Consider the following 14270-nt stretch of genomic DNA (forward strand, 5'->3'; position numbering starts at 1 on the left):
CTGCACGTTGGAGATTAGTTGTCCACTTAAAGAAGAAGCAGGTGCAGGGGGCAGGGACACTAAGGTGACGATAGCCCCTTTAAACTACTAGACCTTGGACAGCCTTTTGACAGGGAACAGATTTTCAGTGATTGCCTTGGTCTGGGTTTGGGGGCAGGCCGAGAGGGACTAGGCTGGGAGCCATGCCCGGTGAAAGTGACCCCCGGGGAATGCCGCAGTCAAACAGGGAAGCTGTTGCTAATAGGTTGTGTCCATGAGAAGGTGAGTTTTAGATTCTCCCTTCTGGGAACGGAATTGATTTTGCGTTGGATCCAAAACAAAGGCTCGAGGCTCTGGAAAACCTTAATTTACCTGTTCATTTAAGAATCAACCAATTATTTATTTATTGAGCACTTACTGGGTAGACGGCACTGTACTGAATGCTTGGGAGAGGACAATACAACAGAGTTTCCTGGAATCAAGTTGAAGATTTTGGTGAACTACTAGTTCATGGCATAGATTTAAGGCTCTCAATCAGCTCTCTCACACTACACTCTGCTCATCCCTCCTCCTTTGGATCCTACAGACCATTATCTTCCCCCACTTCAAAGCCTGTTCTGTAATCACATCTCCTTTAGGAAGCCTTCCTGGATTAATTTTTAAATCTCCCTGCGGATGTCTCCCCTCCGCTGCATCTGCACTTATGTACAGATCTTCCACAGCCCATTATTTAAGCACTAACTCGGTAACAGAACCCTTTTCCTTCTTTCTCCTTTCTATAATTTATTTTAGGTTTTTGAGGGCAGTGATTGTGTCTACTAATTCTACCATACTGCCCCAAGTGTTTAGCACAGTGCTCTGTACAAAGGAGGCACTCAATAAATACCCTTCATTCAGAAAAATGATTCAAACTCTACTCAAAGACCATGAAACAGTATGGTCTGATACTGCAGCATAATAATGATCAGGAAAGGGCGAGGTCTGGGATTCAGGAGATGGTAATTCTAGTTCCAGCTGTCATCGGCTGCTGTGTAGTTGCCTCGTGCGTAAAATGGGGCTGATAATAAGCGCTTTCCCTTCCCTCAAGGAGATTTGAACGGATGACTGATGCAAAATGATTTTGGAAACGTAAAAGCGCTTTTGAAATCCTCGGTATTATCCGTAGGATTTGCTGTCTGAGGGAAGCTGAGAGACTTTTAAATTGACCTTGAGGAAATGTCCACAGGTAGACAAAGGGGCAAAAGACTGCTATGTGGAATTTTATGGTAGTTGCTCATTCTCTGCCAAGCACTGAGCTGGCGGTAGATAAAACACCATCAGTTCAAACACCATCTCTGCCCTGCCTGGGGCTCCCAAACTAAGAGGTAAGGAACCCGAGCATCCCAGCCCCATCATACAGCTGGGAAAAGTAGGGCACAGAAGAGGTAAAGTGACTTGCCCAAGATCACACACAGCAGGTCCATAGCCGAGCTGGGCCTAGGACTCCTAAATCTCCTGGCTCCCAGCCCCATGCTCTTCCCACTTAGCCACAATGCCTCCACGGTGTCTGGGAACCACCACTATGCAGAGGAAGCAGTGTTGCCTAGTGGATAAAGCATGGGCCTCGAACTCAGACGGACCTGAGTCCTAATCCTGGCTCTGCCACTTAATAATAATAATAATATTAATGACAATAATGGCATTTATAAAGCACTTACTATGTGCAAAGCACTGTTCTAAGCGCTGGGGAGGTTACAAGGTGAACAGGTTGTCCCACAGCGGGCTCACAGTCTTCATCCCCATTTTACAGATGAGGTCACTGAGGTACAGAGAAGTGAAAGTGACTTGCCCAAAGTCTCACAGTTGACAAGTGGTGGAGCCGGGGTTTGAACCCATGACCTCTGACTCTGACTCTTTCCACTGAGCCACGCTGTTCCACTTGTCTGCTGTGTGACTTTGGACAAGTCATTTCACTTCTCTGTCCCTCATTGATCTCGTTTGTAAAATGGGGTTTAAGACAATAAGCCCCATGGATTGTATCCAACCTGATTAATGTCTATCCACCCCAGTGCTTAGTACAATGACTGGCACATAGTGCTTGAACAGATACCATAAAAAAACCAACGGATGACTAATGTGTCTACCAACTTTGTTGTATTGTACTCTCCCAGGTACTTAGTGCCTGAGAAGCAGCATGGCTCAGTGGAAAGAGCACGGGCTTTGGAGTCAGAGGTCATGGGTTCAAATCTCAGCTCCGCCACTCGTCAGCTGTGTGACTTTGGGCAAGTCACTTAACTTCTCTGGGCCTCAGTTACCTCATCTGTAAAACGGGGACTGTGAGCCCCCCGTGGGACAACCTGACCACCTTGTAACCTCCCCAGCATTTAGAACAGTGCTTTGCACATAGTAAGCGCTTAATAAATGCCATTATTGCTTAGTGCTCGGCCCAGAGTAAGCATTCAATAAGCTCATTGTAGGCAGGGAATGTGTCAGCTTATTGTTGTATTATACTCTCCCAAGTGCTTAGTACAGTGCTTTGCACACAGTAAGCGCTCAATAAATACCATTTAATGAATGAATGGTTGATTGAATAAACAGCGGGAGAGGGTCGCTCCCTGGGAAAACGTGCTCTCGGTCTTCCCACCCAAACACAGCCGCAGCAAAGCCAGTCCGGACACCGAGGAGGCCGAGTCCCAGGTGGAGGCCGGCAGGCGCCTGGAGGAGCTGAGGCGGCGCCGGGGCGAGACCGAGAGTGAGGAGTTCGAGAAGCTGAGGCAGAAGCAGCAGGAGGCTGCCGTGGAGCTGGAGGAGCTGAAGAAGAGGCGGGAAGAGCGCAGGAAGGTCTTGGAGGAAGAGGAGCACAGGAGGAAGCAAGAAGAGGCCGAGAGGAAGATCAGAGAGGAGGTGAGGGTGAAACAGGAGACGTAGAGGAGGCCTGACTCAATTCCCCCAACTCCCAGGGGCCGAATCATTTGGTCCAGAGAGGTCCAGAGTGGCTCCCTTCCTGGGTATCTGTTTCTGGTGCTCCTGACTTTATTATTCCACCTAAAGCATTTCATGCGTGTCCCCTGGTCAAGGTAGATAAAGAACAATCCGGCTTCAGGACTGAGTCTCATCCAGAGAAACATCCATTCTCTGGCTCTCTGTCACAGGATGTTGGGGAAAATTCCTTCCATGATTTTGGGGGTTTATTTGAAGCCAGGTTTGGAATGTTGAAGGCAAAGTGCACACAAGGCCTGGGCTTTGAGGTAGGATCTGGTCATCGCTTTTAGGAGTTTGGTCAAACAAATATGTTTAGGGCTCTGTGCCTCAGTTTCCCCCACTTATAAATGGGGTAATACATTCCTCACTCCTCTCATCCCCCTCCTCCACACCTCTTAGGCAATTATGAGGGAGAGTAGAAGGATAGATGTGAAACTACTGAGGTAAAAAGTGCTAAGTCAAGTCAGATGTTACTATGGAAACATCTGCTATTGCCTTGGATTCTATAAAAACATGCTTCTGCCGTTCTCTTCCCCTGAGATTTTACACACTGGGCCTCGTCCCCTGTCAGAATGGGCACCGCTTCTTTCCTCTTGCTTTATAATCAGTAAGTGCTTGGTTCTAGTCTTTTTCTGTATTCTTTAAGCCACTCCGTCGGCCATCTACTATCACTCATCCCGGGCTGTTGTGTTCCCAGGTGCATTGAGTTCACGGGTGCCAGGGTCACCATTTGCAGAGTCAGGGTTAGTAACCCCCACCCCAAGGAACACCCCTCGGCTCTGAAAACCCTCCCTCTTGATGAGACGTGACCTCCTTCTCCCCCTTGGTTCCTGGGGACGGAGGACTAGGGAAAGGAGGCAACAGAAAGCGGAGGGAGGTTTGAGAAGCCGGTGACAGGATGGAACAATTTTCAATATTCCCCACCTTAGACCATAGAGCCCTGCGATTCTTGCTCATAACCAAAAATCCAAGGTTTAAAGAACCAAGTTAGTTAGGGCTATTCTCTTCATTAAAGGAATGGCTCACGAGTAACTACTCCAAAATAAACTGTGGTTTGGAAAAATGTCTTTTAAACAAATTATGGCTGTTCTAAAAATATGCACATTCTACTCTAAAAATCTGGTCTTTAATGAAAGGCAGCATTTGGGGAAGCATTTTAGCTACCTCTACTTAGGCCCTGGAACATGCCAGCAGGAAAGGTTGCTTAATGGCAGAGGGTTGTGGGGGAAGACACGGCAGCAGTAGAGCAGCAACATGGCCAAGTGGAAAAGTGGAAAGGCCTGGGTGTCAGACACCTGAGTTCTAATTATGACTCTGCTCTTCTCTGCTGCATGACCATGGGTAAGTCACTTCACTTCGCTTTGCTTTTTACCTCATCTGTAAAATGGGGATTAAGAGTGTGGGAGAATGATGATGACGACTGTGGCATTTGTTAAGCACTTACTATATGCCAGGCACTGTACTAAACGCTGGGATGGCTACAACAAATCATTTTGGACACAGGTCCTGACCCACAGGGGCTCAAGGTCTTAATCCCATTTGACAGGTGGGGCACAGAGGAGTGAAGTGGTTTTCCCAAGATCACACAGCAGACTAGTGGCAGAGCCCAGCTCCTTCGGAATCCCAGACCTGTGCTCTAGCCACTAAGCCATGCTGCTTCTTGTTTCATCATTGCTTATGTATCAGTTGCCCACCTTCTTCTCCCTCCCCCTTAATCTTAGGTTGTGAGCCTCTTGGGGACTGGCGGACTGTGCCTATTCTCAGCCATGTTTGGTTTTTCCCTCACTACAATGTCTGGTTCAGTGCTCTGCGCACATTAAGCACTGAATTCAGCATTAAGAGCTGGGTGAGGGGCTGACAGTTTTGTATTTACTGGGAAACCAGGGCTTCTTCAATAAGTCGTTCCCTTCTCTCCCTGCCCGGGGATGAAAGTGGGAGGAGGAAAAGACTTGTCTTGGTAGCTGGGACTCTTGGAGGGGAGGCTGACCAGTGGGAAGGAGTGGCTGTGGGCGAGAAAAATCTAGTGGAACCTGTCGCCGCCAATGTAGAGGTTTGTTTATCATTTAGAGGTGACTTTATGAACATAGAATATTTCACAACAATTTTGGAGATGATTCTCAAACCCTCTCTTTGAGGTCTGCGAAAGACAAATAACCACGACCCCAACTCTTAAGGCAAGGAACCTGAGACCCAGGAACTGACCCTATCAGCCTAAGTCTATTAGTAATAGAGTCAGGGTTCAAACTCAGGTTCCTAATTCAGCCCCTGGCTTTCTCCACTGGGCTGCCCTAAAAATAATAATTGTTATCATTACTGTCATTATTATTAATGATAATAATGGTACTTGTTAAGCACTTACTATATGCAGTAGATAATCAGGTCACACACAGTTCCTGTCCCTGGGGCTCACAGTCTAAGTAGGAGGGAGAACAAACACTGAATCTCCAGTTTACAGATGAGGAAACTGAGACCTGGAGAAGGTAAGTGACTTGCCCTAGATCACACAGGAGGCAAGTAAGAAGCAGCATGGCCTAGTGGCCTAGGAATCAGAAGGATCTGAGTTCTAATCCTGACTCCACCATGAGTCTGCTGTGTGACCTTGTGCAAGTCACTCTACTTCTTCGTTCTTCAGTTACGTCATCTGTAAAATGCGGAAGATTGTGAGCCCCATGTGGACTGTGTCCAACCTGATTATCGTGTATCTACCCCAGTGTTTAGAACAGTGCCTGGCACATCGTAAATGCTTAACAAATGCCATTTTTAAAAATGTGGCAGAGCCAGTTTTAGCACCCAGGCCCCCTGCCTCCAAGGCCCAAGGTCTTTCCACTATGTCACACTGCCCTGCCCCTCAGCTCTCTTGCAGCCCCAGGGGACTGGTGAGGATAACAGACCTGTTTGGGATGAATAATAGATTGTCACTCACAAAGCAAAGATCCTTAAGATATAGCCGGCAGGCAGCAAGAAAACGCTGGACTTTCCACCCAGACCATGCGGCTTCTGAAATGTACTATGGAGGGGGGACAGATGCCCGATGAGAGCGGTATTTTGAGGAAAAGCCACTATCCCATCCATTTCCAATCCTTCTCTTTGACCCCTGCAAAGGACTAAAGGTCAAGCTAACTCCTTGTCTTCCCTCCCTGCCCATGGACAAACATTTCCAGGATCATCCGCAATGCGCTGTCATCCTCATCCCCCGCTGTCTTGAAATCTCAGGGAATCATAAAAATTAGAGCCCAGGGTTTATACTGTTGGAAGCTAGCAGCTCCCTTCGGCATGACGGCCATGAGTGTTTTTACCAAGCCTTACTGGTCTACAAGCTCAGCACTCCTCCGAAGTTCCCTCCTCTTGAACAAAATGAACACAGTCCACTAGCTTTAATTACTTCTGAGAGAGACTCCTGAGGCTGGAATGACATCCAGAGAAAATAATAATAATAACAATGATAATGATGGTAGTTGTTAAGCTATTACTATGTGCCAGGCACTGTACTAAGTGCTGGGATTGATACAAGCAGATCGAGTTGGACATAGTCCCTGTCCCATGTGGGGCTCACAGTCTCGATCTCCATTTTACAGATGAGGGAACTGAGGCACAGAGAAGTGAAATGACTAGCCCAAGGTCACACAGCTGACAAGCGGCAGAGCCAGGATTAGGACCCATTACCTTCTGACTCCCAGGGCTCCTGCTTTCTAGAGAAGCAGCATGGCTCAGTAGAAACAGCACGGACTTTGGAGTCAGTGGTCATGGGTTCAAATCCTGGCTCCGCCACTTGTCAGCTGTGTGACTTTGGGCAAGTCACTTCTCTATGCCTCATTTACCTCATCTGTAAAATGGGGATTGATTGTGAGCCCCCCCCCCCCCCCGCCCGGGGGACAACCTGATCACCTTGTAGCCTCCCCAGCGCTTAGACCAGTGCTTGGCACATAGTAAGCGCTTAATAAATGCCACCACTATTATTATTATTATTATGTTGAAATGTCAGCCATTCCCCAACCCTCTGGGAATTTCCCACAACTGGATAGGGATGGAGGTGCTTCAGGATCTCTGCAGAACAGGGGTTTGAGAGGGAGAAGCAGGGGGTGTTCTATATCCACTTTCAATCAGCCATTCCAGCTCTAATAAGACATTTTTCCAGAAGCCTCAGACTCATGCTGTAGCAGGACAAGAAGAGTGCTCTTCCCGTACATATATTGGGCATTTTAAGGAGCTTTGAATTGGTGGTTTTAATTTTGAGGGAGGGTCTAGGCCTGGAGCCAGGCTGCTTAATTCTGTGATCTCCCTTTGCCTTGGGGTCTCCCTCTGTAAAGTAGAAATGTCATGAGACCTAAGGAAAGATAGAAACGTGGGCCATATTTGTTGTGGAGATTCACTGCAGCTATTAGAAGGCACTAGGTAGATGCAAGATGGTACTATTGAGAAGCAGCGTGGCTCAGTGGAAAGAGCACGGGCTTTGGAGTCAGAGGTCATGGGTTCAAATCCTGGATCTGCTAATTGTCAGCTGTGTGACTTTGGGTAAGTCACTTCACTTCTCTGTGCCTCAGTTCCCTCATCTTTAAAATGGGGATTAAGACGGTGAGCCCCACGTGAGACAACCTGATCATCTTGAATCCCCCCAGCACTTAACAAATACGATTATTATTATTACTATTGACCATTCTCCCTCTCTTACCCCCGCTCTTTCAGGAGGAGAAGAGGAGGCTGAAAGAAGAAATTGAAAGACGGAGGGCAGAGGCTGCTGAAAAACGCCAGAAGATACCAGAAGATGGTGTCTCGGATGACAAGAAGCCGTTCAAGTGCTTTACTCCCAAAGGTTCATCTCTCAAGGTAACTTTTTTCACCCGTATTGTCTAAGAAAAAACCAGGGCAATGTCAGATTATTCTGTTGTCCAGTGTGTAGATTATCCAGGCCCTTTCCTCCTTCTCCTCCCTCTACTCTGTCCCCTGTTCTCTATTACTAATAATTGTGATGTTTAAGCACTTACTGTGTGCTTAAGCACTTACTATGTGCTTTGGAGAAGCAGCGTGGCTCAGTGGAAATAGCACAGGCTTTGGAGTCAGAGGTCAGGGGTTCAAATCCCGGCTCCACCAATTGTCAGCTGGGTGACTTTGGGCAAGTCACTTCACTTCTCTGTGCCTCAGTGACCTCATCTGTAAAATGGGGATTAAGACTGTGAGCCCCCCCGTGGGACAACCTGATCACCTTGTAACCTCCCCAGCGCTTAGAACAGTGCTTTGCACATAGTAAGTGCTTAATAAATGCCATCATTATTATTAACTTCTCTGTGCCTCAGTTACCTCATCTGTAAAATGGGGGTTAAGACTGTGAGCATCCCGTGGGACAACCTGATCACCTTGTAACCCCCCCCCCAGCGCTTAGAACAGTGCTTCGCACATAGTAAAGGCTTAATAAATGCCATTTATTATTATTATTATTATTATTATGTGCCAGGCAGTTTACTAAGTGCTGGGGTAGTCACAAGATAATCAGGTTGAACACAGTCCCTGTCCCTGACATAGGGCTCACCGCCTCACTCATCAATCATCAATCGTATTTATTGAGCGCTTACTATGTGCAGAGCACTGTTCTAAGCTCCGATTGATTGATTGATTGATTGATTGATTCCTGTTGGCCATTTTACTGTTGACTGGTCCTTCCCCCAGCTGGAGGGAACGGGAAGGGAAAGTGATGAGACAGAGGACCAGTTGATTTGCTAATTGCCGGGAGCTCCGAAACAGGGTAACTCGAGGCTTAGTGACTTCCTGTCTCCAGGTTGTCCCTGACCCCAGTGTTCGGGGTAACTGAGAGTTGACTCTGTGTCAGTTGAGAAGCAGCATGGCCTAGTGGCAACAGCCCGGGCTTTTGGAGTCCGAGGTTGTGGGTTCTAAACCCTGCTTCGTGAACCCACTGTTGGGTAGGGACCGTCTCTATATGTTGCCAACGTGTACTTCCCAAGTGCTTAGTACAGTGCTCTGCACACAGTAAGTGCTCAATAAATATGATTGATTGATTGGTTGATTGTCTGCTGAGTGACCTTGGGCAAGTCACTTATTGCTTAGTGGAAAGAGCACAGGCTTGGGAGTCAGAGGTCGTGGATTCTAATCCCGGCTCCGCCACTTGTCAGCTGTGTGACTTTGGGCAAGTCACTTCACTTCTCTGTGCCTCAGTAACCTTATCTGTCAAATGGGGATTGCTGCTGTGAGCCCCACGTGGAATAACTTGATTAGCTTGTACCTACCCCAGCGATTAGAATAGTGCTTGGCACATGGTAAGCACTTAACAAATACCATAATAATAATTATTATTATTATCTAGAGCAGATGATCACAGACTTGGAAAGACTTTGAGAACATTTTTCTGGGGCTTTGGCTGCTGGACAACTTCTTTGTCCTCCGCGGGAGCATGGCAGCCAAGCAAGCTGCAGACAGGTCTCTTTAAGTGGTTTCCACAGTAGGAGGAGAAGGGAGCTAGATGAAGCCTTCCCCTCCTTCTCCCAGGAGCTCCTTGACCAACAACTACTCTTCCTGCATGGCTTCTGAGGGGTTCTCTGACTAGCTTTGCAGTGAGAAAGGAGTCCTGAGGATTTCTCCTACACGCTGTCTCAGGCCTCAATGGTAGCCAGAAATACAGAAAAGGGGGAAGAGGGGGCCTGCCTTCAGGAAGACCTTGAGTGAATCATTTCTCTGAGCCTCAGTTCCCCACCTGTAAAATCCCTCACATGGGAGTTAGGAGGGTGAGTGAGCTACTTGATATAAAGACTCTTTGGGGGAAAAAAAATGTCTTTATAATACCAAGCACCTTCTAGACAGAAAGTGCCTTGTGGGTAGGGATTGTATCTGCCAACTGTATTGTATTATATTTTCTCAGTACGGTTCTTTACACAATAAGCACTCAATAAATACCACTGATTGGTTGATCAATGCAATGTGCAGTCATAACCAAAAAAGGCAGCCAAGGCTTATATGGGGGAGAAGGCAGTTTGATTTACCAATACCCACCCCATCCCTGAAAAAAAAATATATCTCATCCAAGCCCTCCTTTTCACCATCTTGAGTAAATGAGGCCAGCTTCACTGTGACTGGCTTTCCCGACATCCTGAAGGATTCGGTTAACTTTCACACGCCCTTCTCCCTGGTTCCATCCCAAGCGTCTTGTTTGATTAAGGTGAAAGGGAAAGTGGCCGGGTGGAAAGAGGAAGGAAGCTGTGAGTGGCAGGTTTCCAGCCAATTCATAAGCAGGAAGTGTTCTTCCGAAAGAGCCCACCCTCTTGCCCAGCAGCCCCTGACGAGGACTGATAAGCCCACGGATCCGACATTGGTTATGTGAAATCCCCACTTACTCCCACAACTGGAAAATGACCAAAAGTTCATTCCCAGAAAGCTTCGGTCCATTATTCTTTGTCCACTAAAAGATGGCGGGTTTGGGTGCCAGCGGAACCCTGCCCATTGAAAACTCCTTCTAAAAAAGAGTCAGGTGTAACCGGGAATCTGATTCCACTCCCTATATCCCAGAGAGGGAACCTAGGGGTAATCAAGTTCCAACTGGTAGGTGCAATCTCGAAGAACAGATGAAGTGTGAGGTGATTTAAGAACTAAGATGTATTTTTTCCTGGCCCTCCGCATATGCACTTAGTTATATGTCCTTTCACAATCTGCCGCCAATCAATCTGAGTTTTTATTCTAGAACATATTTGTCAGAGGGAGGGAAAACACTGGCCTTGAGTTGATATCAACAACGACATTCCAGCCATTCCCAAAACATCTTCATGGCCGTTTGGCTAACTCTAAACCAGTGTGGCCTTCCTGCATGTCAGCGGTGAATTAAACTTCTTAAACATTGCATAGCGTTTGGAGAGAATTCCCCGCTTAACCAAGTTAGCTTTAAGGTTTTTAATAAATCCTTTCCATACTGCCATTCACGCAACTTCTTCCCAGAGAAGCAGCCGGGCCTTGTGGGTAGAGCACGTGCCTTGGGGTCATATGTGAGCCCGCTGTTGGGTAGGGACCGTCTCTATATGTTGCCAACCTGCACTTCCCAAGCGCTTAGTACAGTGCTCTGCGTACAGTAAGCACTCAATAAATACGATTGAATGAATGAATGAATAAGGGTCTGGGTTCAAATTCAGACTCTGCTGCTAGTCTGTCTTCTAGACTGTGAGCCCACCTCTAGACTGCGAGCCCACTGTTGGGTAGGGACCATCTCTATATGTTGCCAACTTGTACTTCCCAAGCGCTTAGTACAGTGCCCTGCACACAGTAAGCGCTCAATAAATAGGATTGAATGAATGAACGTTGTGTGACCCTCTTCTAGACTGTGAGCCTGCTGTTGGGTAGGGACTGTCTCTATATGTTGCCAACTTGTACTTCCCAAGCGCTTAGTACAGTGCTCTGCACACAGTAAGCGTTCAGTAGATACGATTGAATGAATGATAGCCCAATCACTTCCTTGTACCTCAGTTACCTCATCTGGAAAACGGGGATTAAGATAAGGAGCGTCATGTGGGACCTGGACTGAGTCCTCCTGATTAGCTTGTATCGATCCCACGCTTAATACAGTCCGTGGCACGTAGTAAGCGCTTAATAAATAGCATTTTAAGAAAAGGGGGGGAAAAAAAGCAATCAAGCTTTCAAGCCCGGAGTGGCGGGCCGCTGTTGGCACGTTGCTGCCATCTCCTGGTCCTGCAGAGAAGAGCACGGGCAATTTAGGATAATAATAATAATAATAATAATAATAATAATAATAATAATAATAATAGCATTTATTAAGCGCTTATCATCATCATCATCATCATCATCAATCGTATTTATTGAGCGCTTACTGTGTGCAGAGCACTGTACTAAGCGCTTGGGAAGTACAAGTTGGCAACATATAGAGACAGTCCCTACCCAACAGTGGGCTCACAGTCTAAAAGGGGGAGACAGAGAACAAAACCAAACATACTAACAAAATAAAATAAATAGAATAGATATATACAAGTAAAATAAATAGAGTAACAAATATGTACAAACATATATACATGTATGCATGTATATATATGCTATATATATTACTATATTATATATACTATATATAGTATATAGTATAGTATATACTATATATTACTATATATATTAGCATATATATAGCATAGTAATATATATATTACTATGTGCAAAGCACTGTTCTAAGCGCTGGGGTAGTTACAAGGTAATCAAGTTGTCTCACGTGGGGCTCACAGACTTAATCCCCATTTTCCAGCTGAGGGAACTGAGGCCCAGCGAAGTGAAATGACTTGCCCAAAGTCACACAGCTGACAAGTGGCGGAGCCGGGATTTGAACCCATGACCTCTGACTCCAAAGCCCGAGCTCTTTCCACTGAGCCACGCTGCTTCTCTAACAGGGGCCGTATTTTTCCAGAAGTCTGCTTTTCCTCTTCCTAGGTCTCTCAATCCGTGAGATTGAGCAGGTATTTAGTTGCCCCACTAACATCCATCCACTCATTCAGTCGTATTTATTGAGCAATTTCCCCATCTGTCAAATGGGGATCCAATACCTGCCATCCCTCCTGCGAGCCCCATAAGAGACAGGGACTGTGTTTGATCTGATGGTACTGTCTGTTTCCCAGTGCTTGGCACATAGTAAGCATTTAAAAGTCACAGTTGTTTGTATTACAGGTATTTTTAGGTCTTCATAATGTAATGCATTGTTCCCTCAAAGGTGCCCAGGTATACAAGAGGGGTTCCGGGCTCCATGCCCTTCCCAGCCTGGTCCGGGCACCCCCACAGGTCCCAGGGAACCCTGCTCTGAGTGAGACCCAGTGCAACAACAGGACCCCAATATTACACCTCTCCAGGTTGGAAATTGTCAGTCCTCAGACATAGGGCCACTACTGCTCCCCAAGCCAACCCCCAGCCTCCGTGTGCTCCACCGTATGCAAGAGCCGGCCTCCACCCCCATGGAGGGAATAAACCCAGCCTCTGACCTCATTTTTCAGCCTGCAAAAATCCATTAACCTTTCGGGACTTCAGTTGCTCTGTTTCTCCAAAAGGTCCAATTCTTTCCTCCCTTCTGGAGGTGTTGGGATTACTGTTGCTGATGAAACCTGTAATAAAGGCACAGGTCAAGTCTCCCCTTCAGGGAGCCGAGGAAAGAGAGCTGCAGGGCCCAATTCTCCCCCTCATCCAACCCCCAGGGGAGCCACAAAAGCTGCCCCCCTCAGCAGCCCTTTTACAACTAACCAGTCTAGGGAACCCGGGTGGCTCCTTGGCAAACATGGGTGAGTGCTTTAATGGCTCGTGGGAGTGACCCCTCTTCATCCTGTGCCCCGAAAGAAGGGAGCCTGTGAATCCTGAACGAATCCTTACATCTCGTTCCCATGAAGGTGAGGGAAAGCATCATTGTCCTGGACAGTTCTTTCAGACCCTCATCAGATTTTCAAGTGCTTGGAACTGTGTTCTGCACACAGTAAGCACTCGATAAATACAAGTTTGTTTTTTTCTTCTCCTAGATCGAAGAGCGGACGGAATTCCTGAACAAATCCGCCCAGAAGAGGTAAAGCACTCCTCTGAAGCACTCCTCTAGCTTTTCATTTGTTCTGTTAGCGAAGATCATGTACCCCCTCCACTTTCCAACAGTTGGGGATCAAATCTATTCATCCCACTATTCATCTAACCTGTCCTGCTATTGAAGATCATTTTCCCCTTTGCTTTTCCATACAGTGGGGTCAAATCTACTCAACCCACAGCAGTTGTTTCCAAGATCGACAGCCGGCTGGAGCTGTACACCAGTGCAATTGAGGTAAGAGCCAGCGGTGTTGATGTGAGGAATCCAGGGGCAGAGCCAGCCAGTCAGTCGTATTTATTGAGCGCTTACTGTGTGCAGAGCAATGAGCTACAAACTTGGGAGAGTACGGTGAAGAGGACAGTCACTGTTTTCTGCAGATTGGGTCAGGAACATCACCTCAGTGCGGGGGAACTCTATCCCTCGGGTAGAGCCAGCTGGGAAAATTGCCCTGGACCCTGACTTCTGGTAAAAATGACTCAAAAGTTGCCGCCCACCAGCGTGTGCATATGCACACACTTGCACACCACTGTCCGGCCCATTTCCATCCCCCCCCCCGCCCCTACCCCCCACTATACATCATTTGTCAGAGGTGGTGGGCAGAGAGACTTAAAGCAGCAAGGTCTAGTAGAAAGACCCCAGGATTGGGAATTAGAGAACCTGGGTTCTAATCCTGGCCCCACCACTTACCTGCTGCGTGACTTTAAGCAAGTCGCTTCATTTCTCTGGGCCTCAGTTCCCTCAACTGTAAAACAGGGATTCAGTACCTGTTCTCCCTCCTACTTGGGCTGTT

General features: G+C 47.2%; 1 protein-coding gene across 2 annotated transcripts in view; it reads left to right on the forward strand.

The window, feature by feature from the left end:
* CALD1 (caldesmon 1) overlaps positions 1-14270 on the forward strand; it is a 196977-nt gene that overhangs the window by 169800 nt on the left and 12907 nt on the right. Inside the window, exons 8-11 of one of the 2 annotated variants that reach the window (XM_038753282.1) lie at positions 2613-2862; positions 7624-7764; positions 13425-13468; positions 13636-13714. In XM_038753282.1, the coding sequence (XP_038609210.1) occupies positions 2613-2862; positions 7624-7764; positions 13425-13468; positions 13636-13714 (514 nt within the window). Of the gene's footprint in view, positions 1-2612; positions 2863-7623; positions 7821-13424; positions 13469-13635; positions 13715-14270 lie in introns of those variants that run through there. The other variant, XM_038753281.1, reaches the window with a different exon arrangement.

The sequence above is a fragment of the Tachyglossus aculeatus genome, chromosome 10 (genome assembly GCF_015852505.1).
Source record: "Tachyglossus aculeatus isolate mTacAcu1 chromosome 10, mTacAcu1.pri, whole genome shotgun sequence".
NCBI classification, from domain to species: domain Eukaryota; kingdom Metazoa; phylum Chordata; class Mammalia; order Monotremata; family Tachyglossidae; genus Tachyglossus; species Tachyglossus aculeatus.